The 27,622-nt window shown below is 40.1% G+C and overlaps 2 protein-coding genes across 5 annotated transcripts; both read right to left on the bottom strand.

The window, feature by feature from the left end:
• mroh1 (maestro heat-like repeat family member 1) lies at nucleotides 1-27,534 on the bottom strand. 4 transcript variants are annotated; one of them, XM_063879007.1, is made up of 46 exons: nucleotides 27,385-27,534; nucleotides 26,548-26,659; nucleotides 26,162-26,307; nucleotides 24,886-25,017; nucleotides 24,629-24,791; nucleotides 23,746-23,844; nucleotides 23,469-23,620; nucleotides 23,134-23,274; nucleotides 22,916-23,008; nucleotides 21,997-22,075; nucleotides 21,315-21,428; nucleotides 20,856-20,929; nucleotides 20,602-20,724; nucleotides 20,060-20,167; nucleotides 19,741-19,885; nucleotides 19,423-19,463; nucleotides 18,909-19,050; nucleotides 18,638-18,690; nucleotides 18,386-18,493; nucleotides 17,800-17,919; nucleotides 17,556-17,678; nucleotides 17,306-17,452; nucleotides 16,160-16,186; nucleotides 14,570-14,692; nucleotides 14,052-14,131; nucleotides 13,816-13,957; nucleotides 13,565-13,660; nucleotides 13,155-13,259; nucleotides 12,802-12,937; nucleotides 12,501-12,613; nucleotides 12,164-12,316; nucleotides 11,929-11,985; nucleotides 11,703-11,800; nucleotides 11,417-11,582; nucleotides 11,048-11,217; nucleotides 10,807-10,944; nucleotides 10,240-10,354; nucleotides 9,958-10,104; nucleotides 9,527-9,593; nucleotides 9,194-9,315; nucleotides 3,385-3,534; nucleotides 3,157-3,291; nucleotides 2,839-2,941; nucleotides 2,624-2,689; nucleotides 2,414-2,529; nucleotides 1-956 (listed from the first exon to the last, which is right to left on the bottom strand). In XM_063879007.1, exons 2-45 carry the CDS (start codon nucleotides 26,567-26,569, stop codon nucleotides 2,453-2,455), a joined length of 4,911 nt encoding a protein of 1,636 aa, XP_063735077.1. In that variant the 5' UTR covers nucleotides 26,570-26,659; nucleotides 27,385-27,534; the 3' UTR covers nucleotides 1-956; nucleotides 2,414-2,452. The 4 variants fall into 4 exon arrangements, with proteins under 4 accessions (XP_063735077.1, XP_063735075.1, XP_063735076.1 ...); XM_063879005.1 differs by having other exon boundaries at nucleotides 1-2,529; XM_063879006.1 differs by having other exon boundaries at nucleotides 1-2,529; nucleotides 27,417-27,514.
• On the bottom strand, nucleotides 4,169-9,162 carry LOC134861648 (uncharacterized). Its single transcript, XM_063879009.1, has 5 exons — nucleotides 7,575-9,162; nucleotides 6,334-6,915; nucleotides 6,084-6,227; nucleotides 5,652-5,907; nucleotides 4,169-5,066 (listed from the first exon to the last, which is right to left on the bottom strand). The coding sequence occupies exons 1-5, from the start codon at nucleotides 8,346-8,348 to the stop codon at nucleotides 4,405-4,407; spliced, it is 2,418 nt and encodes an 805-aa protein (XP_063735079.1). The 5' UTR covers nucleotides 8,349-9,162; the 3' UTR covers nucleotides 4,169-4,404.
• Nucleotides 27,535-27,622: the final 88 nt, after the last annotated feature.

Raw genomic sequence — 27,622 nt, forward strand, 5'->3', positions numbered from 1 at the left:
TTATACTTTTGATGAATCTGTTTATTTGTTCATTTTAAATACATTTGATTGCCATCATCCACTTTCTTCAGGTCCAGTAACACATGAGAAGGGCCATGCACACATTCACACGTGTCATACACATACATTAACAGCACTCAACATGTTGATAAAAACAAGTAGATGACAAGACAATATTGTGTCAGTGGTATAAAGTCTATAACATCTTTTACAACTCAGAACATTTATTATTACTATTTAACATTCACCATTCACCCCTTAACCAAGCCATAGTGTTAGAAAGTGCTAGATGCCACCAGTCCCTGTTTTGTAGAACATCCAGTGCAACGAGTACTGATCCAGGAGCAGCCTATTGTACGCTTATCACATTTTCTGTCTTGAATGACCAAAATACCAAAAGGTATTTAATGGCAAATGTATAGAGATGCTTTCAACATTTTTGCTTTTGAGGATTTCAGATTTTTGCCTTTTAGTTCTTAAATCAGGGACTGCAAGACAGCTTAAAAGTGCAACTGAAACATTTAAGACAGAAATATTATCAATAACCTGGAACAAACAACGCATTGCTTATACCTGACTCTCTATTGGACATTTGTCTCTAGCATTACGGATTATTTTGCATCACTCTTTGTTGTCTATCGAGTGAATTCCTCTGCAGACATAAAGGGAACATGTATAAACATCCTCACAGAGTATAACACTCACATATTTATTTACATAGTAAGATATTCAGAGGCCTGCAAACCAACAACTGTTGCCTGAAACTGTACAAACATTTAATGGAAGAATGATATGGAAACGACAGCATTGGAGTGAGATTGAGAAAATCATTAACAGCATATTTGTGGTCCGGTTATAATTTCGGTTAGGAATGAACATTTGGCACTGACTCTTTTCAGCATGGCGGCTCTGATTTGGAAGTACTGGTTTGTGAATAGTCTGGCAGGCTGGCCCGTCTAAAAATGACAACACAAAATGATCACCTCATATATAAATAATCCTAAGTATAAACTAAATTGTAAGTAAGCCTTAAGAAGACAGGGGAAAGTATAACCCCACTTCAAATAAATGTTATGACATAAGTTTATTATTTTTTAACTGATAAAGCAGCTGGTAATAAAGGGATTGTTGTTGTAATACTAATTGCACCCACAAGGGGGGGGACATCTTTTAAGAAGGGCTAAAAGCATCAGGTAATTTTCTAGGTGAGTTTGAATTTCATAAATTGTGTATTTGCAAATGATTTAACATACGAAATGTATTTTAATAACGTTTAGCCCTCTCAAATAAAGGAAGTGTTGCACTTCTGCCCCTTGTGTCCAACATGAGTATTACAACACCAAACACAAATGATTTTGAAAAAAAAGGTAAAAAGAACACCAATGCATAACCTTTATTCACCGGAGAAAACTATTTGGAAATAGATAAACATAATTATTTGTTTCCCACTCTCTCAGGACTTTCTCACGGACCCATTACTGTATGTGAAATCAAAAGTTAATGTGTATTAAAAAAGCTGTCATGGGTGGAACGAAAATATGGAGTGCAGAAATTATTTCAACTTCAGGAAGTGTGCTTAGTTTTAGCTTGGAAATGAAAGTTTGGTACCAACATGCCCATGGGGTTAAACACCATGTCATAACTCTGTTCTGATTGGTTATAAAAAGTAAAAAGTAGATGGGTTATTGCTGTCTGATTTAACAAAACCTGCTAGATGATCTGAACTGCTGGACGATGACATTGTACCATGATGGTTTTTTTATCTTTCACACACAATTACAAACTTAAAACAAGCCCTGCTGTAGTTCGAGTACACTCAGTGTGTTTCCTATAACAGACCTCAAAATAATTTACTCACAGTACCATGCATTTCCTTTTAACGGAGTTTAGGGATACATCTTCGTGGTTTCACTCCAAAACATTGTGAAAAGAGACTGTCTGAAACTAAAACTAACATTAAATACACTGTCATGACTTGCTGGTAGGACTACACATATGGAACTGTTGTCATGCATGTAATCATTTGCATTATTTTAAGGAACACAGTATATCTCTGGTATTGTCGCTCAGACTGAACACTCAACGCTACAGAAAAAAAATGTGATCTGTTAACAGCAACACACAGTCTTTGGTCACTAAAATATAGCTAAGAATTAACAATTCCTTTCAAGTACCATAGTTAAGTGGGAGAAGAGGTTTGACAAAGCTGCTAATGGCTAAATATCTGTGCACTGTGAGTTTGAATGAGAATTATCAGTGTTGTTTTTGATCATTAGTAAAGTTTGGCAGCACATAATTTCTGCTTTGGTCACTCTTTTGGTTTTAATGACATTTCCTTATTTAATTACTGCAAATTTCGACCATTTAAACCATAAATATTTCATCTTAATTTTTTTCTGAGTAGGGGTCCTACCACGTGTGATTTTAACGCATCTCTTTGTCATTGTGCGTGTCAGTGGAAATGTCCCATGGCCTCCGCAGCCTTCACTCTGACCACAGGATCTGGATCTTTGAGCAGCATCACTAAACCTGAAGAAAAACACACACCAACACACAGTCAATACCAGAATAAAAACAGAATGGCTTCACATTATGGAAGAAGCAAGGATGTGCAGTCGATCACCTTTAGTGATGGTGCCCATGTTGAGGTGGGAAAAATGCTCCTCTGGAAGATTCCCCAGCAGAAACCCTGAAAACACCCACATCTCATAATCAGGTCATATCAACACATGAACAAACTGTCTGTTAAGACTCAAGGAGCTTTATTTATCCCGAGGGAAATTGCTTTTGTTGTTATCCGTACACATTTTAACTAGTTTGAGGCGGTTATGTTCATACCTATAAACATGGCAGCTCCGGCTCTGACCTCCGCCCAGCTGCTCTTGAAGAACTGGATGACGGAGATGTGATAGAAGTTCAGCATGCCGGGAAAGTCCTGAATCTGTGAGCCACAAAAAATAAGGTGAACGTTGAAACATATACAAGTAGATGAGAAATGTGTGTCTAGATTTCCATTACTCTTTTTAAGAAATAGCAACAAAAAACCTGAATCTAAACCCAACTCCTTTCACAAAGAACCCTACAACTCCCTGCTTTATAAGCAATTACAGGATACATCTTCTCAGCCCTGCACATGTTTGAGTGTGCGTGTCTCACCAGATACTTGGTGAGGTCGTTGATGAACTCTCCGTAGTGTAAGCTCTTGTCCTCGTGGAGGTGGGTCTGAAACATGGTGGTAATCTGCTCTGATCCCACCACAGGAGCGCATACTCGCATGGAAAACTTACATGCCTGGACAGATCAAAAACAAGATCAATATGGGTATTAACAATGTAGCAGTACATCCTGTAAGTTCAGATTTGATTTATTTAGTTCTCTCAGTACCTTCACCACCTCTGGATTAGGGTCCACCAGGTGTAACAGCAAGCTGACCAGGACATTGTGGATCTGGTCTTTGAAGACCGGCTCTCCTGAGCCAAACTTGGACAGGTTCCCCATCAGATGGATGGAGGCACAGCGGATCGCATCGTTCTCCTGGACAAGCAGAGAGCAAGATCTTCAGTCAGCTCTGTGTGTGTGTGTGTGTGTGTGTGTGTGTGTGTGTGTGTGTGTGTGTGTGTGTAGAACAGAAACACTGAATAATATAAAGAAACCAAACAGTGTCTACATATTTGCAAAACAAATCAAGACTTGTATAAAAATAAAGTTATAAAACCTTGGAACCTTCGATTTTTCTAGGCCATATACTGTATATCATCAAATAACATGTCCAGGGTATATACAGAGATTCTTAAGTTGAATTTACTACCTTTTACTACCTCTTTTACTACCTTCAATTTTTTTTTTACTACCAGCACGACTTCAAGCTGCAACTGTAGCAGCGTAAAGTGTGAAGTAAAGTGACGCGTAAAGTAATGAAATATCTTTCCAAAACGAATTAATAACATATTTCATCACAATTTAACAGGGTAATTATAACTTCCACCACTGGACACAAAAACTGGCCAACACACACACACACACACACACACACACATAGAGAGAGAGAGAGCGAGAGACTCTGTAGGTGTATGTGAGTGTCTGTTTGTTTGAGCAAGCTAGTGAGCTACATTTAAGTAAGAAGGAACTCTACCATAGGAGTTGGATTAATCAAGATGACACAACAGGCCTTGGTCCATAGTTTTTACTCAAAATGTCAAAAAGTAACAATTGCATAACAAAAACTAATTTCAAGTGGTTAAATTAGGGCCTTGAAAAAAAAGAATAAACTAGATAATAATAAAGTGCAACTTTCACTGTAATTACAATATCTTATTAACAAAGAAATAACTTTAACTTCAACTGGACGCAAAAACTGTCCGAGAGAGAGAGAGAGAGAACTTAAACAACAGTTAGCCAGCAGGGTCACAAGTGCCTCAACTGTGTGGCCTTTTCTTCAATCATTTTATCCACTTGGAGAAGTTCTGCTTTTTTTTCCCTGTGTCTTCTCCGAAAAGTGTTTGATTTTGTGATGAGCTCAGCCATCTTTGTTCCTGCCTTTCCCTCGGCCATCTCTGCATATTTGTCGGCGTCATTTTGGAGTGAATGGCACACACTGTGGAGTACCTGCCGCCGGTTCCGGAGGTCCTCCAGCTCTTTCTCTGCTGCTTTCCTCTTCAGCTCCTGTGTGGCATTCTCCTTTTTTTTCCGCTCACTATCAAGGTATAGCCTGTATTGTGACCTCGATGAAGCAGCAGAGGCCAGGAGCTCCTTGGTCAGAGGAACTTTCAGAACGCCGCCACAGACAATTACCTTATCGCAGATTAATCTGAGGGCTTCGAGAGATTCATCACGGAGGTTGCACGTTTCTACCTCCTTATTTACTGAGAAGCCTCTCTCCACTGTGGCTTGTCCATGGGACAGGAGGAGAGCACTTTGGCAGAACTTTAGCAGGTCAGGGTGGGACGTGCAGAGTTTGGAGTGGAGAAAGACATCCAGACGCTGCCTCAGGGGTTGGAAGGAAACAAATTCTTCTTCTCTGCCCACGACCGAGAGAAAGGATGTGAATTGCTGAATGATGACATCACCTGCAACATTGATACGAAAATTAAGATATATTAATTTCATTAACACATTCCAGTCAACTGCTTCACCATCCATTCGACAAAAGTACATACAGTACATCGTAGATACACATAATAGTATCTGTAGCAGTGGTTCTCAACCTGGGGGCACGGAGGTCTTGTCTAAATTACAAATTGATACAATTGCGGGTTTAGCTGTTTAGCTGAATCTGCTTGCAAGGTGCCAAAACACCTTCTACATCAAACAGATAGAGTAAAATCACATAACTCACAAGAACACTGGATGTGGCTATCAAAAAAGAAAAGAAAAGTAGAATAATTTGAGTGCTTGAAATCATGCATTGACATCAAGGTTGGTGGGGGGGGACAATATTCTAACCTTTGAAAGGGGGGCTCAACTTGCAAAAGGTTGAGAACCCCTGATATAGAGAGCTATGAGAGCATAAAGTTTAATTTTGTAAAAGCAAGACACTTTCACACCTGTCACAGTAAAAAAGCAGAAAACCACAAAAGAGATTCCACGCACAAGACCTTAATCAATTTGAATAACTTATCCACTTCTACTGTCCCTATAAAATATGTTCTTACCAGCTGCAATGCCACCTGCCAGCTGCTGCCCCTGGATGAAAGCCTGCACTAATGACTTCATCTGTAGGATGCACCACTCTGGATCCCTGGCCATCCTTGTGGGATCCAAACAGGTGATCTGCCTAACTATGGGGAATTTCAATGGCGATTTCTCCTGCAGTTTCTTTACGATCTTAATCAGACCCTGCAAACACTCTTTTCTGAGGTGGAGTACAGAGAGTTCACCTATCTTTGATCCTGGTTTGCCCAGGAGTGCCTATTAAGGAACATTAAGGAACATTCATGTCAATGCTTTCTTTGAAAGGAAATGTTTACATAACTTATTGTGATGATAATATTAATACTGAACAAATTGTATTTGCTAGTTGATTTGTGCAAGCATCATAATTCACAAATTCACCCCGCAAAACAAATAAACAACAATAAAATTACCTTGATGGCAGATTCAGCCCCCAAGCCTATATCTACCCTTTTGAGGGAGACCCAGTTCTTCTCCTCAGAGATGTCCAATTTAATCAGCTGCAGGGGGGTTTGGTCCTGTAGGAGTTCCCTTTTGATGAACCGCCGCAGTAAACTCTGATGATGACAACAACAACAAGAAGATAGTTACCCAGACATTCATATACATTAATATAGGTTTACATTCAAATTAATGAATCAAAATCTTTACAGTGATACTTACCAACAGGAGCTCAGTTAAATCTTCTGCCAAAAAAGGCAACACTGGCTCGTCTGTTTGGTACTTCTTGAGAAATGGGTTAAAACTTCTCGCAATGGCGAGGAAGAATTGAAGCTTTGGGATTAAGAGTGGATCCCCTTGTGCTGCCAGGATGGCATCATAAGAGGCCGTGTTTGGTTTTGTGACCTTCTTATCCTCAACAGCATTGACAAACTTCTGAATTATGGTCCAAACTTCCAGGACTCTCTCTGCAACCGGCACATTTTCCACCCATCTGTGGCCGCAGAAAGAGAGGGGAAAGCAGGACGACCCGGTGATGTTGGTGTAGTCCTCTCTCCGGGCAGGAACGTTGTGGAAGAGGTAATGGAGAGCGCGCAGGAGTTTGTCAATTTGCCAGCCCGTAAAGCCTGCCTTCATGGCATTGTGGAGGGTATGGAGTCCACAGCTCCCAACCATCAGGACTTGAGCACCTCCATGCAGCTCAGCATGTTCCTTTTGAAGGAGATCCAGGAGTTTGAAATTTACATTTGGGCCATCCATTCCTACTGAGAGAAGCTGCCTCATGTTGAGTTTTGCAACACATTCCTGTGAATTGTCACACAGAAGTTAATGTATTGCTTAAGTAAACCACATTCAATACACATCAGAAGGTAATACTGTATATGCTTCAAATCAAACATTTAGCTTTATTATCCTAAAGTAAAACATGAGTCAGGTCTTGGGATACATTTCACAGTGATAGATATTAGGCCTATGTCAAGGACTGCTTTGTCAAAGTTAGATCATTGGTTCTCCAAATGTGGCTCACTATAATAAACTAAATCCCTATAATATAGGTTTGGCTTTATCAGAGCCATGCTCAACCTTCAGATTAAGGGTGCGTTCGTAAATTGCCACTCCGAGCACACTCTGAAACGTTTTAACAGTTCGGAAATTCACGGCCAAAAGAACGCTCGTCTTTTTCAAACTCAGAGCGCGATTCTATTTTTCAGAGCGTCAGATTGAATTTACGAACGAACGAACGAATTTAAGCATAACGGCTAACACTTTGACCTACAGTCTTGTGACGTCTGGTCACCCTAAGCTTTGTTGGCTGATACATCTTTTTAATTGCATACATTTTACAATATTATATTACAGAAATTCAACAGTAAGCTAAATAAATACAATTATCAAAAATCCATGAAAATGTGCAAACAATCTCCCCTATGTAACCAATAAGTATAATAGAAAAATAAACTTACTTTGATGTGCTGCAACAGATCGTCAGCTCTCCCATGTCCCAGGAATTGTGAGCCAAAATACCTCGAGCGTACACAACCATCCTCCAAAAAACGAATGTGTATGTCCATTTGTTTTTTCTTTGACGATTGATTGAGGCTCTCATCGAACATAAGGACGTACGGTCCGGCATTATTTATGGCCTCAACCAGTTGCCTCTTAAAATAGGGTGCGATGCCAAATTTTATTATGTACCCGGTTTTATCCTTGCCCAAAGCGAAGGATTTGGCGATTTCGGAGTCCGGGAACATATTTCTGAACAGCTCTCCTATGCCTTCGTTCGAGTTGAACGAGTGGTGTTTCATTGCTACATCTAAACACCACAGTACCTCAGCCTGCAAGGTAGAGGTGGTAGTGCCTAGCGTCTGCTTCTGACCGTCTGTCGTGCACCTGTTGCTGGTGGTAGGACTACTGGCAGGGTATTGCAGGGGGAGAGCAAGCGAGGTTGAGGGAGCAGTGGAGGTTGAAGGAGCAGTTGAGGTTGAGGGCGTCGATGTAGCCGTTGTGCCAGTGTAAAACAGTGACAGCGGTAGCTGAGCGTTACGTCCACGCATCCTAGCTTGGTGGCTACTTGATAGCATGTGCGATTTCACCGCCTTCACCCCCATCCAGGTAATGCTTATCGTCTTCTTGCAGACGTTGCAATAAGCCTCTTGGCTGTTGCCAACTACTGGCCTAAGCCATTCTTTAAACAACGATTCCTCCAGCCAGAGGTCCGAAAATTTGCATTTGCCCATGTCTTAACTGGCGAACTCGCGAAGAGGTTTGACAGCAAGCTAGCCGGGGTACCTAAAATGATTTTTTTTTTTAAATTTTTTTTTTAAATCAATATGTTTATATTGGATTATCTCCGTTAATATTGGTAGTAAATGAAGTAGCGTAATTGGAAGTTAGTCTTAACTAAGTTTGTTGTAGAACAGATAACAAGAATAAGAAACTCGAACAAGATCGGAATAATACTGTAGGTTATATAAGGAAAGACCCATTGCTTGAGGCATTTAGTGTCTTAGAGTCCCTCCAGATTTCTCAGTCATCAGCCACCGGACCAGGGCGGGCTGCAGTCACTACAGGATATCCTCTAACCACGGCCAGCATGTCTTCAATGTCCGTACGCTCTTCATCGGTTCGCCCGGTGGCCAAGTCGGGTCCTTCATGCGCCTCAATATATCCCTGTATCGTACCTAAAATGATTGAGGGAGTGCGCGATGTGATGTGACATCATTGAATAGCCGCGAAAATGTTGTTGGACTTAGCAACAATAACTAAGGGGGGCGTGGCTTGGCGAACTTCAGCACCCCCTGCTCAAAATTACTTCCCGCGGCCCTGCTACTTGCAACATGAAAATAAATCCACGCAAGTTTAGTAATTTAAGGAGATAGGCCTGCACGTAAATTACACAAATAGAAAAAATCATACGCCCAGCTGGATTGGTGTTCGAAAATTTACTACCTCGTCAGATGACGTTTACTACTTTTCACTACTTTTTACCGGCCTTAATTCGGCCTAATTTCATTTACTACCTTTTACTACCTTTCACTACCCCGCGGCAACCCTGATGTCGAGTAGCTTAGACAAAACTTACACTTTCCAAGAATGGTTTAATCTTCATGAAGATATAGACCACTAATAAGTGGACGTTCTTCTTGTCCAGATAGAGGAGAACTTTGGAAAGACCAGACATGGCTTCAAGGGTGATCATCTTACCTGTGGGAAAAGAGAAATAAAAAACATTTGCTGTTAATGCATTCCCTTATCAAAGATGAAAGTAAGAGAAACAAAATGGATGGGGTGAAGGAAATTGAAACCCCAAACCACTGGATTGTAAAAGTAAGTAAATAAATCAGGAGGGCCAGATTCAGATTAATGTAACTTTTACTTTTTTCCACCATGAGAAACGACTCTGCTGCCACTTTACCTGGATCATCTTTCTCCTCCATGCCTGAGCTCATGGCTGCCAGCAGCTCCTTGGCATATTTATTCACCTGGTGGAAGAAGGAATTCGGGGTAAGAAAGAGGAGCCAAAAATCCAATAAAATGATTTCTGCAGTTTGAATATGTTGTAAGAATAAATTGCGGATATTTTGGGTGTTACGGCATTATGATATAATTCACAATATTGCAGGGATCCATCATTTCACATCATTATTCTCATTATTGATGAAAAACATATTTAAATGATCATGGTTGGATTTTTTAAAGAGGATCTGGACCAAACAAATATGTTTTAAAGTCTCAAATTGTATAAATTATGATTCAAAATGGTGTGACTGTGTCCATTCTGCGATTTAGTTAACATTTCCATTAGTTGTGCAGCCCTTCTCTTGTACGTGTGTGTGAGCTCAGTACCTTCTCAGGTGATCCCACGGCTATATTGCCCAGCCCCCGCACAGCCAGCATGCGCACTGTGCAGCAGGGATCTGATATCCTCTCCATCATGTTGTTCATCAATACATCTATCAACATCAACTCCGTCACCACATGATGGTTTAACAGCTGGATCCAGGAAATGAGGGAGAGAGGGAAATGTCATGTTACCTATGTTATTATCTGGTGGCATTTGTGGCTGTTACACGTAATGGGGCTAACGGCCCCCCTTTCTGAAAACTAAATAAGATGTTGGTGTATCACCTCAGAGAAGAAAGCAGTGACGGTGATTCTCTGGCATTCGTAGATGTTGTTCAGGGACGGACACAGACACTCCACAATGGCGGGCAGCCTCGGACCAGCATGCTTAGCCATCGCCCTGTAGACCAGACAAACACAGTTATTTCTAGCTTTATATATTAAAAGGAATTATTCATTTGAAACACATTTATACTAGTTTTGAGACAGAGAAACAATATCTAAAGTACTGGTGAGGAAATATATTTGAATTGGAGCAGCAATGATTAATCGATTGTCAAAATCTTGTTTTTTGGAAAAATCTAAGAAAAGGCAGTTTTTATCTTTTTTATTTCTTTATCTTTATCTTTTATCTTAAATTTTAACAGTTCCTCCTTTTTTTGTTTTCATCAAATTAAACTGAATATCTTTTGGTTTTAGACTGAAAAAAGAAGACATTTAAAGAAATGTTTCACTATTTTATGCAATCCAATCCAAAAGATAAAATAAAAACGGAGCTCTTATAGTATAGTGCAAAAGGGGAAGGTTAGTGTGTGTGTGTGTGTGTGTGTGTGTGTGTGTGTGTGTGTGTACCTTGCCAGTAGTGTGACTCCAGTGACGTGTAAATTCTGTTCCTTCATTGCGTCCCAGGCTTTATCCTCATCCAGTCTTTTCATCACCTCATCTAACTGAGCCCGTGCCAACAAGATCCGCAGAGCATCAACTGCTACCCTGATACACAAAAACAGATGACGCAAAATAGTTAGCACACAGAAACACTTAAAATTCCAATACCATCTACATTTGACCAGCTCTAAAGAGAAAATACGCCCACCCTGCTACGTGGATGGAGGCTGTGTGTTTATTGTTGTTGTCCTTTGGTGCTGAGACCCCGACACTTGCTCCCAGTCTGACAGTAAGACAGGAGAAGAGCTGAGGGAACCGACTGAGAGCCGGCTCCTGACTCTGGCCATTTAATAACAGCTCTTTGAGACCACATGTCATCTGGAAGCAAAGAAAAGAAACAGATGCTAAAACATGAGAATCATCCTATTTTGCTACACATACATTTCACATTTAATAGCATTGCTTTCATATTTATGTTGAGAGGACTTGTGTAGGTTAAATGAAATCCTGATCTTTATCTCGAGCTTAATACGGTACAATGTGTTCAGTGACATGTCTGCGAGCGCTTGAGACTCACAGCGAGCGGCTGATTGGTTGCCACCTTTGTCGTCCCCCCTCTGATCATTGAGTCCCTCTGGTCTACGTAGGGCGCCATAATGAGAAGCTTCTCCATCACCATCTCCATGATCTGATTGGCTACGATGGGGTCCGCCCCCAGGGCCATCCACATCTCACTGGTCCAACTGGACAGAGAGGCAAAAAATAGATATTTCATTTCTTTTTTTTTAAACCTCTTGGCTCTAAGAGATGTGAGACCCTTTGTCCTACAAACACACAAAATAGCATACGTTTATAATGTATACCTGTCGTAAGGCAGTGGTTGGTTGACTAGTGTATTGACGACAGTCTGCAGATGCTGTGAAGCCAGGATTAGTACGGTCTGTCCCACTGCCACTCGCACCTAAGCACAGGTACAAAGAAACAGCTTAGCAGGGATAGCTCATTAATGACTGGATAGAATTGCGCAGATTAGCCAAAAATGTATAAAAATTCACATTATTTTAAATATCAAACACTGTCAGTTGGTACCTGCTCCTCTGTGATGTTCTGCAGACGCACATGTAGCACCTCCAGCATCTCTGGGACCTGACATACAAACAGGCAACAAATCAGTGGATGCAACAAAGACCTGTGTGACTCTACATATATGTGTGTATATATGAGTGTGTATGTATGTGTGTGTGTGTGTGTGTGTGTGTGTGTGTGTGTGTGTGTGTGTGTGTGTGTGTGTGTGTGTGTGTGTGTGCGTGCGTGCGTGCGTTACCAGATCCTGCAGTCCTCCTCCTCGGTTCTTCAGCAGAGTATTGAGGATGACAGACGAGGCTCTGCAGCAGTTCGCCTGACTGTCAACCAGCCCTTCAAACAACATGAACACCAGCGTGGTCAGCTGCTGCTGAGGGAGGCGCTTGCTCATCACCTGACACAAAAAGAAGCAACTAGGTTTGCCTACTTTCATAAAAATTACAAATATGTAATATTGATTGCAGAATAAAAGCAAAACACCAGAGAAATATTGAATGAACACTTATCTTCCTGGGCAGGGAAACATAAGGATTGAATACATGTAGGAGGATGTCTAAGACAGCCTTGCTGAGTAGTACCTTTGTGAGGTCAGAGCAGGTTTTATATAAGACTGAGTGGTCAGGGTTATTCAGTTTGTCTTTCAGTGGCAAAAGACTGTCCACACCTTCGTCCTTATAATCTAGGGAGAAACCTGCGTTCAAAGAAATACAAATAAAAAATTAGATTGGGTCAAAGCAGCAAGCTTTTTAAATGCACGATAAAAAATCTCTAGGTTAAAACTAGACTATATGTGTTGAGTGAGAAATAAAAAAATGTTTAATTTACCCTCCTGGAATGTGTTAAATATATCAAAATTCTAGTTTTACACAGTCTGTATACCTTCATAGCGCAGCTGAATGTAAAGCAGTGAGTAGATACAGTCCACAGCAGCGGTGCGTACAGCAGGGTGAGGGTCAGAGCATCGTGGAGACAGTCGGCCCAGCAGAGCTCCAAGGTTGTGGAAAGTCACCATGTTCTACACAAAAAGGCGGGAAATACCGGAAAAGAATGACACAAAATGTACATTTTAATAGCTAGTAAAGACACAAACACTATCACTGATAACATCCTTTAGGGTGTCTGGATATGCATAACACCTCATTGATTCAGTTAATTGAGTTACAAGAATGTTGTTACATTTCAAACCTGAAACACAAAGGCGCAGAGTAGATGTGTGTGTTGTGTGTCTGTACCTTGACATTCAGGTTGTCCAGGTAGTAAGCCAGCAGATGGGAAATAGCTATGACAGACCTCTCTCTCTCGTGGTCCTGTCCGGAGCTCAACCAGGATTCAATGTGCTGCACAGCATAATAACACACAACATGTCAGACAACACTGTGCTGCGGCATCATACAGCAGGGAAAGCTTATCTGGCAATGGAAATGTAGCTAATCCAATTATCCTTTTAAATGAGACAATGTATAAAACAAGTCAAGGGTATAAAGGACAGGAGACACAACAAATAGTGGTGGTGGGATTTGGGACTAGCTAGCTAAAGCTAATGAGCAGCAATGTGCTTAAAAGAACAATAAAACAACAATGAATAATATTTAATTGTATCTAATACCATGTTTAAGTTAGATTGATTAGTCTGAAACTTCACCTTAAAGATGTTCTGCAGGCCATCAGGTGTGGGGTCCCTGGCCAGAACACTTTTCAGCAGCTCCTGCAGTGCAGCCATGGTGTCTTTGTACAGCGCCTGCACAGAAATACCAAGACATGTTAGTTTGAAAACGTAACAGAATTTGAAATGTTGCGCAAAGTGAGGTTTACATATTTCAAAGTTGATGGTTTTCTCTAGAAAGGAACGGATGTGTAAATAGTTCAAATAGTGTGTGCACACATCTCATTTACCTTTCTCTGCTTGGGGTCCAGTGTCTCCTCCTCTTTGTTTTTCTCTGGAGTGTGTGTTTCAGGTGGCAGAGAGAACATACTGTTCACACACACCTTTAGCAGTTCAAAGCTCTCGTTCTCACTGAGTGCAGGGTCCAGAGGCCTGAAGCACTACAAGTTAAGGATAAAACACTGGGAAATGATGGGATGTTCTGTTTTTGTGGACATTTGTGATAAACAGTGAAGCTGAAGGATACATAAGGTTGGCAAAGGTGTTCATCACAAGATGGCGCAGGGGAGTCCTCAATGAATCAGCTGGCTCTGCCTTTATGAAATCCTGAATGGTGTAAATATAACAGCACGAATAAAGATCAGAACATTATAGGTTTAGCCACAATTAAACATTTGTGACTTGTAAAGCTGCATGAGTTAAAACAATTAGACATTGCGATTAGTTTTATTGATATTGCAATACCACTCAATATCAATATTGGAGTGATTGATCATTATTAAACCTAAGTCTTGTTTTCATTGAAAGATATATTAAATGTTAGTGGTGTAGTTTGAGAGGATTGGTTCCAAACAAGTTTGTTATGTAAAGTGAGTAAAATTGTATTTGTAGGCAGGGATATCTTCACAGCTACAACACTTACCTCTAAAGGTTATTTGAACACAAATTTAGCCTAAAAAATATTGTGCTTCCTGCGATTTCAATACGTTTTAGATTACTTCTGCAGCCCTGATGTCTAACAAACTAAAATGACTGACTACTGACCAGCAAGACATTGATGATCTCCTGTTTGCGAGAGAAGACGTAGCCTTGCTTCTTCACACACTCACTGATGGCTTTGGCTATGAGCCCAACACTCTGCACCAAACTGAGCTTCATAGTCAGGTCCTGTTTAGGGAGAGACACACAGAAGTGGCTCAATATGAAGAAAAGCGGATATTTGCAATTTCCAGACAGATTGTCAGGAATGCAAACAACAAGGCCAACTGCAGCGCAGCTTAGCAGATGCAACTCTACGAGCGATTGAGCAATCACAATCCAAAGTCATCATTCCAGCAGTATAACAACAAAGCAATCAATGAAATCAATCCAAAAAGCGATATTGTAGATTGATCCTCCATGCCTAAGGATGGAGAGAAGCTTGAAATCAGACTTGTGTGATTAGAGATTAGAGATTGGTTGAACAGCAAACCACCCGCACACTCTTATCTACAGAAGTGACAGAAGAGCGGTTGAGATTAAGCAAGACGTTACAAGAGCCCTTTTACACTCCAACAACCCACCATCAGGCAATGAAGGAAACAAAGAATGATCGTGTTTGTACCAGAGGGGGATGGATTCAAAAGGGAAGGATTTTCATACTGATATCACTTGGGATTAGATGCTCATTTTGAATGCAGTTTGTAGCGGGGAAACAAACAACAGTGAGTCATTCTAACAGCGTACAACTGCATGAATAATGCAGCATTATTGTAAACAAGGAGCCAAATAATGAAACCATAAAATGTCTATTTCACGAGAAGCTTTTTACTCAAACCCATTTACACATAAGTAATGTAGCAAGGATGTTGATAGTAATGTAGGTTATTTAAAGCATTAACTAAGGAGTCAGTAATGGGGACACACTGAGGCTCACTGTGCTTTAGATGCAAGATTAGAAACACCATCTAGAAACAGAGGCACTGTTTTTACATTAACTCACCCAAATCTACAGAAGCTTAAGAGTATCAAACCCTGATGTCCTGCAGGCTATAAAAAGAGGCTGCAAAACAAGATTTAATAGATTTCTTTAACAACGATCGGTCAAGATTAGAATCCATTTTAACTGATCAGAGCCACTGTTGTCAATCAATGTTGAAACTTTTAAACAGCCACCTTTCAGTCTGAAGGGGGTTTGATACTCCACAGATCTTTGGTGGCGTATCATGTTCATAAAACTATATTTCACAGAGGAAGAGCATGTTCACTTCTGAGAATGGACAATCTAAAGAAATTCCCAGTGTGGGATCAATAAAGCACATCTAATGTAATGTTGACTCTACATGTTTGAAAAGTTAAATATAGTCATCAAACCCGACTTCATTTAAAATCAGTGTGCTCCATGACTTGGATTAATGTTATTATGAATCATAATTAATGGATGCCTTTAAGACACTCTACTGCTCTACCAGTGTGAAATACAATATACAGCAAAGTAATGCTTTTAGAAAAATATCAACCAGATGTGCAGAATTGTAAGAAAAATCCAAAGAAGAGTAAGGAAGAAGAGCGAGGTGAAAGAAAGAAAAGTTAACGAGTAAGTGAAACTGAAAAAGCCGAAGAGGAGAGAGGGCCCCGGTGTTCCTGCAACAATACCTTTGTCTCTACTTTAATCCCCAGAACCTGTGTGAAATAGAGTTGATAACGTCAGGAGAGCACACACAAATAACTGAACTGGGTTGGCGTCTTCATGCACACCTGCAGTAACCGACCAGTGTGATGTGTGCGAGGTGGGTGTGGCTGTTTCTGAGAATGGCATCACTTTATATCTGATTTAACTAAGGTCAACATAGCGGATGACAGAGTGTAATGTTCTAAAATGTGCAGATTTATCAACAAGCAGTTTGTGTACAGATGCCTCCACATTGCTGAAGGGATTTAATCAACAGAGGATTATTTTCAATAGGTATACAGCCGGTTTGGAAAAAAAACCTCTTAACTCAATTTCAAAAATAAATGCAGATTGCTTTTCTGGAGTTCATGCTTCTGTTTTCTGCGTTCACCCATTTTTTTTGTGTTGAATATGGTTAAAAACAAATGTACGTATTTATACTTTAACTCTTGAATGGGCAATCACATATCACAAATATTTGGGAAAATTCATTAATTATTTATCTCCAACTTACGCCCATAGTAAAGTGTCATTACACCCCTACTGCACACTGATACACCCCTAATTATACCTGTTACGCACCATTTTACCCATGTTACATTGCTATTAGACCCATATTACACCCATGTAACACTGTAATTACACGGTTATGACATCCGTTTTACAAATGGACACATCCTGTCATCTGACTGTATCACCAAGGATACAGAAACTGTTATTTCACTTTTGTAGTTACCATCAACAAAGTAAAAACCAAGCAACTTGCAGAGGAAAACAAATAACAATCTGTACGACACACACACACACACACACACACACACACACACACACACACACACACACACACACACACACACACACACACACACACACACACACACACACACACACACACACACACACACACACACACACACACACACACACACACACACACACACACACACACACACACACACACACACACACACACACACTCACACACACACACACACACACACACACACACACACACATATCCAACACGTAGCTTTTATTACAATATCTTCTGTACTTCAACCCTTGTTTGTCTTCATTATCGGTGGCATTTCTTTAATAATAAAGCCATGTTACCTTTGTGTGTACATTACCTTGGTATTGAAGTGTTTACTGATGCAGCGGAGGATGTCTTGATCAATGCGAGTCAGTATCTTCTCCGGTGGTGCGTTCAGGGCCACCTGACCGTAACACAAGATTAATGTGCTTTTCACCTTCTCTACCTCGACATCGTTACGTTCCTGAGGAAAGGCAAGTGAAGACGGACAACAGAAGCTTGTTTAACACCAGACGTTACATAAGATGATCTTCACTTGAAGGATTTATGATCAATGTTTCTTGTACTTTGAGAAGGTTGAAGATGCTCGGGGACTTCTTGAAGGCGTCCGACTTTCCAAATTCTTCCAATTTGGCCAGCGTTCCCTCCAAGTGGCTGTTGGCACACAGACCGACACCCATTGCAACTCCCTGACAGATACAGATAACAGAAACAAGAAGTCCAGGCATGAAAATGTAAACCTATCATTGAGAATTTTTTATGTTTTATCAAATTCAAAACGCAGAAGAAATCCTCATGTGACATTGGTACCTCTCTTTCGATGGCATCACTATGTTTTGCTGTGAGGAGCATTTCTTGCAGCTGCTTTTTAACTACTTCCTTATTGGAACACTGTTTGAGAGTCACTCCGATACATTGGTACAGGAAACTCTAGAGAAAATGAAAAATTACAAACAAATGATTACATGCTTAATGTGATCAGTGCTTGTTTCTTATCTATGTTCGCTACCAACAGTTCCGACAGGTAAGGGAAGAAAAACAGTTAGTACTATCCATTTTATTTGACTCAACATACATCAAATCTTTAACTTTCTGTTGTTAAATAAACATCATTAAGTCTCTACATGTTTAACTGTTCAACTGTTCTGTCATGAAGAACCATAGCTCTGTTTAATAAGGTCATGAGCCTTAAAGGACAGGAATCACTGCTGAACACAGTCGGCCTTTTGAAGTTGGATCATGATCAACATGAAGCTCTAAATTAGGCTCACTGTGAGGGCCTAGCAACACAACAAACAACAAAACCACGTCCACTTACGTTACTGGGGCCAAAACAAAGCAATAGATTGAATTCAGCTTACTTTTGATTTGTTGCTGAAAAGGTTGAAGCACTTACCTTCTCCTCTAAGGCGTTGTTATATGTTGAGAGGTATCTTGTTGCCTCTGCTGCCAGCTGACACACCCACTTGTCATCATTAATAGTAGACAGGGTCTTAGACAACAGCTGGAGACAAGAATTTAGAAGAAAATTCACTTAATCGAGTCAGACAGTAATGTTTACACAATTAGGAATGTGTAGTCTCACATGGGCTGTCTATGAGCCAAGTATATTTAAGATACTATTCCCATATACAGTAAACAAGCCCACCTTCAACAACTCTTCATCCCAGTGCTTCTTATCAAGGCTCTCTGCTGTTGACTCTGAAAACAAACCACACACAGGCAGACTAAAACTAATGTTCATGAGACATAAAAAGGGAAAGGACCCATAAAAATCTGCACCCTACATGTGCCTCAACTCTGTTAAAAAGCAGAGCAAGTGTCCACTAGGTTTTCACCACAGGAAAGCAGGGTTCCTTCAAAGCTATTTCATATATAGATACAAACATAGACATGATCAAGTTCACATGTGTTCATACCCTCTAGAATGGAGAGCAGAGGAGGTATCTCTTTATCCCAGATTATCTCTGTGTTGGGGTGGATGTTGATGCTGAGGATTTGAAGGAGAGAGAGGGAGGGAGCTCCGTGACCTCTGCAGCTGAACGGGAACGCCGCATTCACCTGTAGCACAAACCACAACACAGACATGAAGACACACAAAGTACATTTTGCTTATTTAAACTGTACAACTGGAGTAGGGTTATTATGTTACTCTTTTCATCCATGTTCCATGTCGAATATACAGAAAGCACAGCTCTAAATACTCATACAACAATATTTTAAGTGAAAATGTGTGTCTGAAAAACATTGAAAGGGAACATCAGACTTGTTAAGTGATACTAAATGTAATTCTATTTCTCCAGCTGTTTATGACTGGAGGTTTTTGGATCCTTTCCCTTTAAACTCTAGTCACAAAAAGATACACAGTTTGTCATCATATAAAGTCACCGGAGTTAAAATAAATGTGTTAAAGTTAGAGTTGAATGTACTGACCAGCAGCCTGACCATCAGGGTTTGAGGAGACGGCAGATTGACTGAAGGAAACAGAAGACACATTTTACTTGATGATCATGTAGAACAATAAGAATAGTAGCTTTCTGAAACGTTCTCTTTATGACTGTCTTTATATCTAAATGGAACAATTGCTTTGAAAATATATGAATCGTTGAAGTAAGATTTCATGCAAAACAGGACGTCAAAGACACACTTTTTAACTATTATCTGACATTTTATAGACCAAATCATCACCAGAATAGTGGATTATTTGCAGCCCAACAGTAGATGCATGTGGTCTGTAAATATTGCCCCTACCTTCCACAGTGAAGTCTATGTTGAAGCTGGGTTCCTGGTTACTTTTCTTCTTGCTGCCCAGCACGATCAGACTCTTGCACAGAGGCGTGGTGGCATTGCTGAACTGTGGAGGGGTCAGGTAGTACAGCAGCTTTGGCCACAGCACCTGAAAACAACAACATATCTTTTTTATAGAACTTCTTGTACAATATTTATTTATCTGACTTCCACCATGGACATGAAAGCTGTTCATCGAACCTGAACTAATGTTTTTTAAAGCTTCATAAAAATGCAAAAATGGAACCAGGATGAATCCGTCAGCAATAGAGAGTCTACGTACATCAGCGAGGCGTCCCACAGTGGTGGTGAGGAGGTGCAGGGTGTTGTCGCACATTGACCTCAGAGCTTCGTTGGTCACCTCCTCTGGATCTGCAGACTTCTGGCCTCGCTGCAGACACACACACACACAAAATCATACATTGAGAAATGTTTTATATTCTAACCTCAAAAAGGTTCTTCTGAAATGCAAATGGGCTTCAAGTTTGATCAACTTGATTTCCAAGCCCCATCAACCTCTTATAAAATCTTCAGCTACGGATATGAGCATCACTTTGCCTTGTTGTTGTTGTTTATCCTCCATATCATCCAATTATATACAAGTAGTAGGTATTTGTTTTTATTTAATGTTTTCTTATTTGTCATTTACATAGCAAGCTTTGTTAAACATAAGATGGAAAATAACATTAGCAGTAAATTGCTATTGAGTCAATTTCATAAATGTACTAAAACAATCACAGAACCATATGTACATGAATACAAATAAATAAGAGAAAACTGCCACAAAAATCCCCTGATTGAGGATAAGTCAAACAGATGTTGTACCTGATATGTGTCAGGTAGGGCACAGTGTTGTACGATGAATCGAACCAGCAGCTCCCCCCCCTCCAGCTCCAAGTAGCCGTGATGAGCCATGGCACTGATCACCTGCACCACGCGCTTCTTCACCTGAGACACAGAGAGACACATTCTTATGATTAACTCAACCAAAAGCAGTTTAGAAGGAAAACTCAACTGTTTGAAACTGTCAACTGTTATTTAATGGTCACATAGAGAGTGTGTGTCTGCATGTGTGTTACCTTGTTGCTGTGGTCAGCCATTGGTTGTCTGATGCTGGCCAGAATCAGCAGCTTCTTATTCTCCATTGTGGAAGCTGCAATAATTAGATGGGAATAGATTAACAGATAAATAGGAAGGGTAATGTAGACTTGAGTTTGATAAAATAGAAGACGACTGAATTTACTCATTTAAAAATGCAGGATGAATGATGTGTGTAGGAACAGATAATGGTCATGGGGACGCATGTGTGTCTTGATGGAAGGGCTGTGCAGAATCTTTTTTTATTCAAAACACTATTGAGATTTTTTAAATATAGCTTTGAATGTCTGTTGTCATACCCTGAAACTAAATTCTCAATTTAAGTACAATTATTAAAAATGAGTTTCTCTTTTTTTTATTAAAATACATTTCTACAATGAATATAACTCCCTGTTTGTGCAGCAATGTTGTCTATGAAAGCTTGAAGTGTATTGTCTCACTGGTGGAGTTGATGAGGTGACGAAGGACAGCCAGGGATCCCATCCTGCTCCGCTCGTTGCTGTTCTCCAACTTCTGAAGAACAAACATGACCAGCCGGTCTGGGAAGAAGTTTGCTGGAGAGAGGTGTGGAGAGGAGTTAAAAAGAAGGAATTCAAATGTAAAAATGTTTTCAAATTCATCGATAATCTAACCCTGAAAAGCCCCAATCAAAATAATATTTTGAAACTCAGAAAATATTTTGCAAATAAAAAAAAGGATTTCCAAATAAGAAAAATAAAATCTGCCAATACATTAAATAAATGACAAGTAAATTCAAAACATGTTTGAACATCACAACATTTACATCTTGCAATCAGGCATTTGTGAGTCCAGTTTTTATTTGTCGAATTAAAAAACATATTTGTGGATCTCGATTCTATTTGTGAATTTTTATTTTACACACAGAGTTTTGAGACAAAACAAGAGAGTGAAGGGAGGAGGAGCAGACCATCAGCCACAGCTAATATGATTATGTTGTTGTGGGCTGAGTGGCTGATGGCATTACTGATCTTGTGACTCCATAGAACTAAAACAGATAGAAATGCCATCGCACACCCTTCAGCTATTACCAAACCTAACATGATCATCACCGTCTGTCTTTTTATAAAAAATGAACCCAATTGTATACGATAAGATCAGTACCTAGTAAGCTGAAGCAGCGCAGGACCTCGTTGTGGTTCTTGACAGTAGGAGGGTTACTGTAGTCTATGGGTGCAGACACCTGGGGGGGAAAGGAGATGTGTCAACTTGCTCCCTCAAATAAATCTGACATTTTGAAATAAACACATAGAACAAGTTTATTACATTTCAATGGTAATGGCCAGATGTCTACCTTTGTAGTAGTCATAATAATAATAATAATAATAATAATAATAATAATAATAATAATAATAATAAGGAAAATAGTTGCTGCTAAACAGTTATAAGAGCTTGTGTCCGATCAGTGTGATAGGAATATCTTGAGGTGTGGTAAAGATCCTGCTGCTGTCACATTCTGATAAACACTCACAAGACAATCCAGATCATACACACACATGGTGTGAGAGTCATTGTGACAACATGTTGCAACACTCAAGGCATAGGGCCAGCTCAGTCACAAGGTTAAGAAAAGTCATACCACACAGATCCCCGTAAAGCTGATGTCATGCTTGTGGTTTGCTACAGGGATGTTATCGGACTTCTCCTTTTTTTTTCCTCCCAGTTATCAACTTTTCACATTGTGTCTCCAAGAAATGCAATAGCTGTGCATGAAGGTCTAACTAACAGTACCTGGTGTGGATTCAATTCAATTAATTTATTCACAGAGCACAATCATATGACATAATGGAGATATATGACACCCCGATAGGCTATCCAAACCTTAGTATAGGGGCCCACACACAGAAAGTATTTACAATATTTGCTACTAGCCCATCTAGAATTGGACCATTGGAGGTCTATCTATGAGAACAGCAGCAGGACAATCGTTAAGAATATGATTTCTGCAAATTGGCACCTTTTTATGAGCTTCTGTGTCATGTGTCTGTGATGTGCTGCATTGTTTGATTTAGTAAGCGTGTACCTGTTGATGAAGGGAAAACAGCAGACTGTCCAGTTGTGTCTCCAGCAGTCTGCTGCCCATGCTCACAGAAGCATCCAGAACTTGGCAGAGACTCTGAGTGGAGGAAGAGTAATGAAAGTAAAACTAGGTTAATGACAGAAATAAGAAATGAATCCCCCTAACAAGTCAGGAGACAGTTTGGAATCTACAGTAAAGCAGTCCACTGCACTTAAACCCACCTTGCTAATGATATAGTGCTCGTTGTTTTTCTTGTACAGGGACAGGATGGCAGGTATGAGTTTGGGAATCTGGTCCTCCAGTTTATCACTGGCCATCAAATGGCACATAGAGCCCAGCGCCTCCGCTACTGTCAGCCTCAACTGGAACACAGAGACAGGAAGTAAGGTACAGGCATGACAGAGACTATGTGACATAGATTCGCTAACTAGTAACTTTAACTAGAACTTTGTGAATAGGAAATAAATAAAAAGGGAAGCCGTAGAAAAGAAATAATGAATCATGAAGCTCATAGATAATATAAACAATTCTATAGACTATTCTACAGGGAGCTCACCTTTGACTCCCTGCTTTGTAACCAATTATTGAAGAGGATGTCGAAAGCAGCATAGATTTCACTGGAGAATGTGTCTTTCCTGACAGTGGGATCTGGAGCTTTGTCCAGGTTGGCGAGGTACTCCAAGATACTGTCGCTGAAGTGACACAGAGCTGGAGAAACAAAACAGAGGGGAAAGGAAATTAGGAAAAGTAGAATATAATGCGAACCTTAAGAGTTTGAGGAGAAGGATATTAAATAATGACCATTTGAAAAAAGTCTGTAGGGAGGTTCTTACCTGAAGAGAAGACCCACTTCATGTTGTCCTGTTTGGCCAAGCTCAACATCGGCAGCATAGTGCCCAGAATAGCATTGAGGAAGGGTACCATTCCATAAACTAGAGAACAAAGAAGAATGAGCACGAATGAGAGTTTATTATCTCTCACTTCCTCCGTGCTGGGAGAAATTGTACCAATGTGAATAGAAAAGCATGGAGGGAACAGTGTATCTCTGTACTGTACATTGATTTATAGTTACTCTATCTACTTCCTCTAAAAAGCTCAAATGCCGTTGTCACAAAGAACTAATAGGACAGCTACTTTGAAACACACAATACCCGCTGTGCAGCGAGGTCAAAGTAATTTATTATTTAGCATTTAGATTCTGTTGATAAGGAGTCCTGATTTGACATCTATATTGATTCCAATATTAAAAAGGCAAGGCAAGTTAACTTATACAGCACATTTGAGAATAAGACAGGATTGAAATACAATAATAAATGTAACAGTAGAGTGGAAAATATGAATAGTGATTGATTTAATAGAAGGCAAACGGTTTTTAGCCCTGATTTGAATAATAGTAAGCAGGGGGTCTGCAGTTTTCTGGAAGTTTGTTCCAGAAATAGGGAGCATAACTCAAATCTGCTTTGGTTTTAAATGTGTGAATGCACCGTATGTAAGAGGACATACATATAAATGTTTAAAGCATGCCAAAGCTGTAGATGTCAGTATGGAACAAGGGTTGGGGGCTATAGGGTTTGGAATCCTAAACAAATAAATACTGGTGGTGTGCAAACATTTTGGCCAGTAAAAGCTGTTTAAAACAGGTTGAACAGGTCTTTGTCTTTCTCAACATCTCTCAATAACTGCCATCGATAATTCCTTCTGTAAATATTTTCTCACCGTTGGAATCAGAAAGGTTGGCTAGTGTCTTGACCACGAAGAAGTGAGGAAGAAGCCCCGGCTGAAACTTGCTAAGTATCTCCTCCATGATGTCATTGATGTGCTTGTTACCGACAGCGACCAAAATATTACTGGCTGCCTGCTGCCAGTCAGGGATGACCTCCTGAGTGAACCAGAAAAGCGGAAAACACAGTAAGGAACACGATTCATCATATTCACTAAACAAATTAAATTAAAATGTACTTCTGATATTTTACCTTTGATCGTGTCATCTCATCCGAGGCTAGAGAGATGATGCTTTTGATCCTGGGGTAACTGATCTCCTCTATCCTGCAACCCACTATCAGCTCAATTGTCTGAAGAATCACAACTCTGTGGCTCACCACCAACTAAAGAGGCGGAGGAGAAGAAAGGAGAGACAACAAGAGGAGGAATAAAACTAAAGATCTATTTTAAAACAAAATAGAGAACTAATAATGGCACAGCTAAGTTCATGTATTCTGTTACGTAGGCTAAATATAATACATAATACAGAATATTCAACACCATCTTAATAAAAAAAGGACATTCTTTGTGCGGTGTCACTGATGTTTCCCCAGACATTTCCTCAGTGTATCATCTGCAATCAGTCATGAGCTGAGACTGTATGATAAGATCGTACAAGCTGATTCAGAGCTCTATGGGGACATTTCTTAGAAGCAAATGTGTGACAAATAAAAAAGAAAGACCAGGAAATTAACTATTGACCCATGCAGGTCAAATCTAAGCAGGTAAAATAATAATTAAGATTGAGACATATGCCACACAATATCTAAATTGTATTATAGTACAGTTTCTGGGCATTATGTTGACAAAACATGTTTAATAAGACACATTTGAATGTATATTTGTTGGCAACTTCAGTGGATTTAAGACTTGTAACATTTAGACTTAAGTTAGGAGTAAATCAAGAAAATGAACACAACATTAAAATCAATCGTTATCTATGCTGCTTGACCCTCATTAGTCAAACCTCAGGCAGAACATTTGATTCTCTGTGACAGAAATTCACTACAAATACACATCTTTACACGTTGCATGTGTGTGAAACCAAACCACATGCTACAGGCCCTTTAGGTGTGACCAGATGCCACAGATTAGCAGCAAATATAGTAAAAAACGTACTAAATACAAGACCACACTTGAATCAAAACAGAGATTTCCATCATAGAAGTAGAAGTTTATAGTGTTTAATGTTTTGTATGGCTTCTACACTTGTTCTTGTGTACACTGGGATTACAGACTGCAATAGAACACTGTGAGAAGTTCCCAGATGGTGTTGACATGACACTAATGGCCATACCAGAACTAAAGGCTGAGTTAAATGCTTGTGAAAGCATGCTCATATACTGTATAGCAGTCATGCCTATCTGGCTCTTTTGGCAAGGGATACAACAGTGTGTACTAATAATTATTTCCACTGGTTACCACGGTACGTTTTTTTAGGGTGAGAGAGTAGAAGTAGTGGGATAGAGCTGTTTCCTGGGGATTTACCTTTGGGTGTTTCAGCAAGTAGTCCTGGCACATGGCTAACACTCTGTCTGGCTGCTGTTTTCCCAGGGTCAACATGGACTTCCTGACCTGCTCCTGGACCTCTGAGTCTTTATCAGTGGCCGCGTCTAGAAGAGCCAGGGTCACCTCTAGAGGAAAGAAAACAACCGAATGACGACAAATATGAGTAGGGAGATTCAAATTTAAAAGCAAAACAGAAAGACAGTAAACACAAATGGCTAGAAAACAGTTTGAGACACCAGTGCAGTAAGCCTGTGGCAACCTGAGAAGATGCATGGTTTACAGTTCAGAACAATCAGAGGAAATTCACAACTGTAGATGAATCGAGTCAGAGATAATAAAAATGGGAATAAAAGAGAAGAGCTTACGTTCCACATCTGTGTCCTCCATGATGGACAGCAAGAGGGATGGCTTCCTGTAGCCTGTGGCTGAGGATGTAGCTTCCCTCCTGGGATACAGATGGGCAGAGGCTGCCTGGAGCTAGGGAACATAATAGGATATGTCGATATTAAGTAAATATATGAATTTATTTGACCTTTTCAGTGGTTTTGCAGTCTGCAATGTTATTATTTTTATTAAAATGTTTGAATTGGACCCCTTAAAATGCTCATCTTCTCATGTTAGCAGCAAATTACGCCTGTATAGTGGTATTTAATTATATCTAACTAGAATATATTTTTGCTACAACGTCATGGCACAAGAGCTTTCTGACAAAAACTTTTGTTTTCTTTCATTCACATTGCTGACACCGAAAAACAGGTTGAATATTGACAGCAGACAAGCAGAATAAGTTGGTTTACAGCTGAAAACCTAAATGTATCGAAGTATATCAGGATGAACATAATATGATTTAAAATCTCACTATCCTTTCAGCTCTCTAGCTTTAGTAACCTGTCTACGCCGCCTCCTTAGCTACTAACACCACCTCCTACTTAACCAGTACGACGTAGCTAATTAGAATAACGTCTTATACAAAGCAACATGAGGCTAACATTAATTGAGAACGGCTGTCATTGATGTCCATGTACATTCTTGACGTGTCGTTTATAGCTGTTGTTATAATTGTATAGGTGTCTATAACCTTATTGAGAGATGATGCTGCAGACTCGTTAGCGTGCTAACCTAGCATTTGTTGCTACGGAAGACAGCGTCCTCACACCGCAAAATGAAGGAAAACAACAGCTTTGCTAATTAGGATAACTTACCAAGTCTTAGTAAACGTCGGCTGAATAATTACCTCTGACGACTGCTTCTTCTCTTGGTTTAAAACAATAGGTTTCCCTGTCAGTGCGGTCGCTGCGTGCCTGTCTGTCAGTGCAGGTGTAAACACGCCTGGTCATGTGCTTCTGGTCAGCACGAGCGCATCAGGCAGGGGGCGTGCTCAGAGACACAGAACTTGAGCACATAGAGCTGCTGTACTACTAACCACGGATGCTGTCTGCT

The sequence above is a fragment of the Eleginops maclovinus genome, chromosome 3, assembly GCF_036324505.1.
Source record: "Eleginops maclovinus isolate JMC-PN-2008 ecotype Puerto Natales chromosome 3, JC_Emac_rtc_rv5, whole genome shotgun sequence".
Taxonomy (NCBI): Eukaryota; Metazoa; Chordata; class Actinopteri; order Perciformes; family Eleginopidae; genus Eleginops; species Eleginops maclovinus.

Excerpts from the sequence above, each read along its gene's own strand:
- LOC134861648 (XM_063879009.1), bottom strand. The coding sequence starts at position 8,348 with ATGGGCAAATGCAAATTTTCGGACCTCTGGCTGGAGGAATCGTTGTTT. Across the intron at positions 6,916-7,574 it reads ATCTGTTGCAGCACATCAAA|GAATGTGTTGCAAAACTCAA; the intron begins GTAAGTTTATTT and ends GACAATTCACAG. Across the intron at positions 5,067-5,651 it reads GGCAGGTGGCATTGCAGCTG|GTGATGTCATCATTCAGCAA; the intron begins GTAAGAACATAT and ends TCAATGTTGCAG.
- mroh1 (XM_063879007.1), bottom strand. The coding sequence starts at position 26,569 with ATGGAGGACACAGATGTGGAAC. Across the intron at positions 25,018-26,161 it reads ACTTGCTGAAACACCCAAAG|TTGGTGGTGAGCCACAGAGT; the intron begins GTAAATCCCCAG and ends CCGCCTCTTTAG. Across the intron at positions 12,614-12,801 it reads CATTCAGCTGCGCTATGAAG|GTTTCTCCCTAGATTATAAG; the intron begins GTATACAGACTG and ends CTTTGAACGCAG.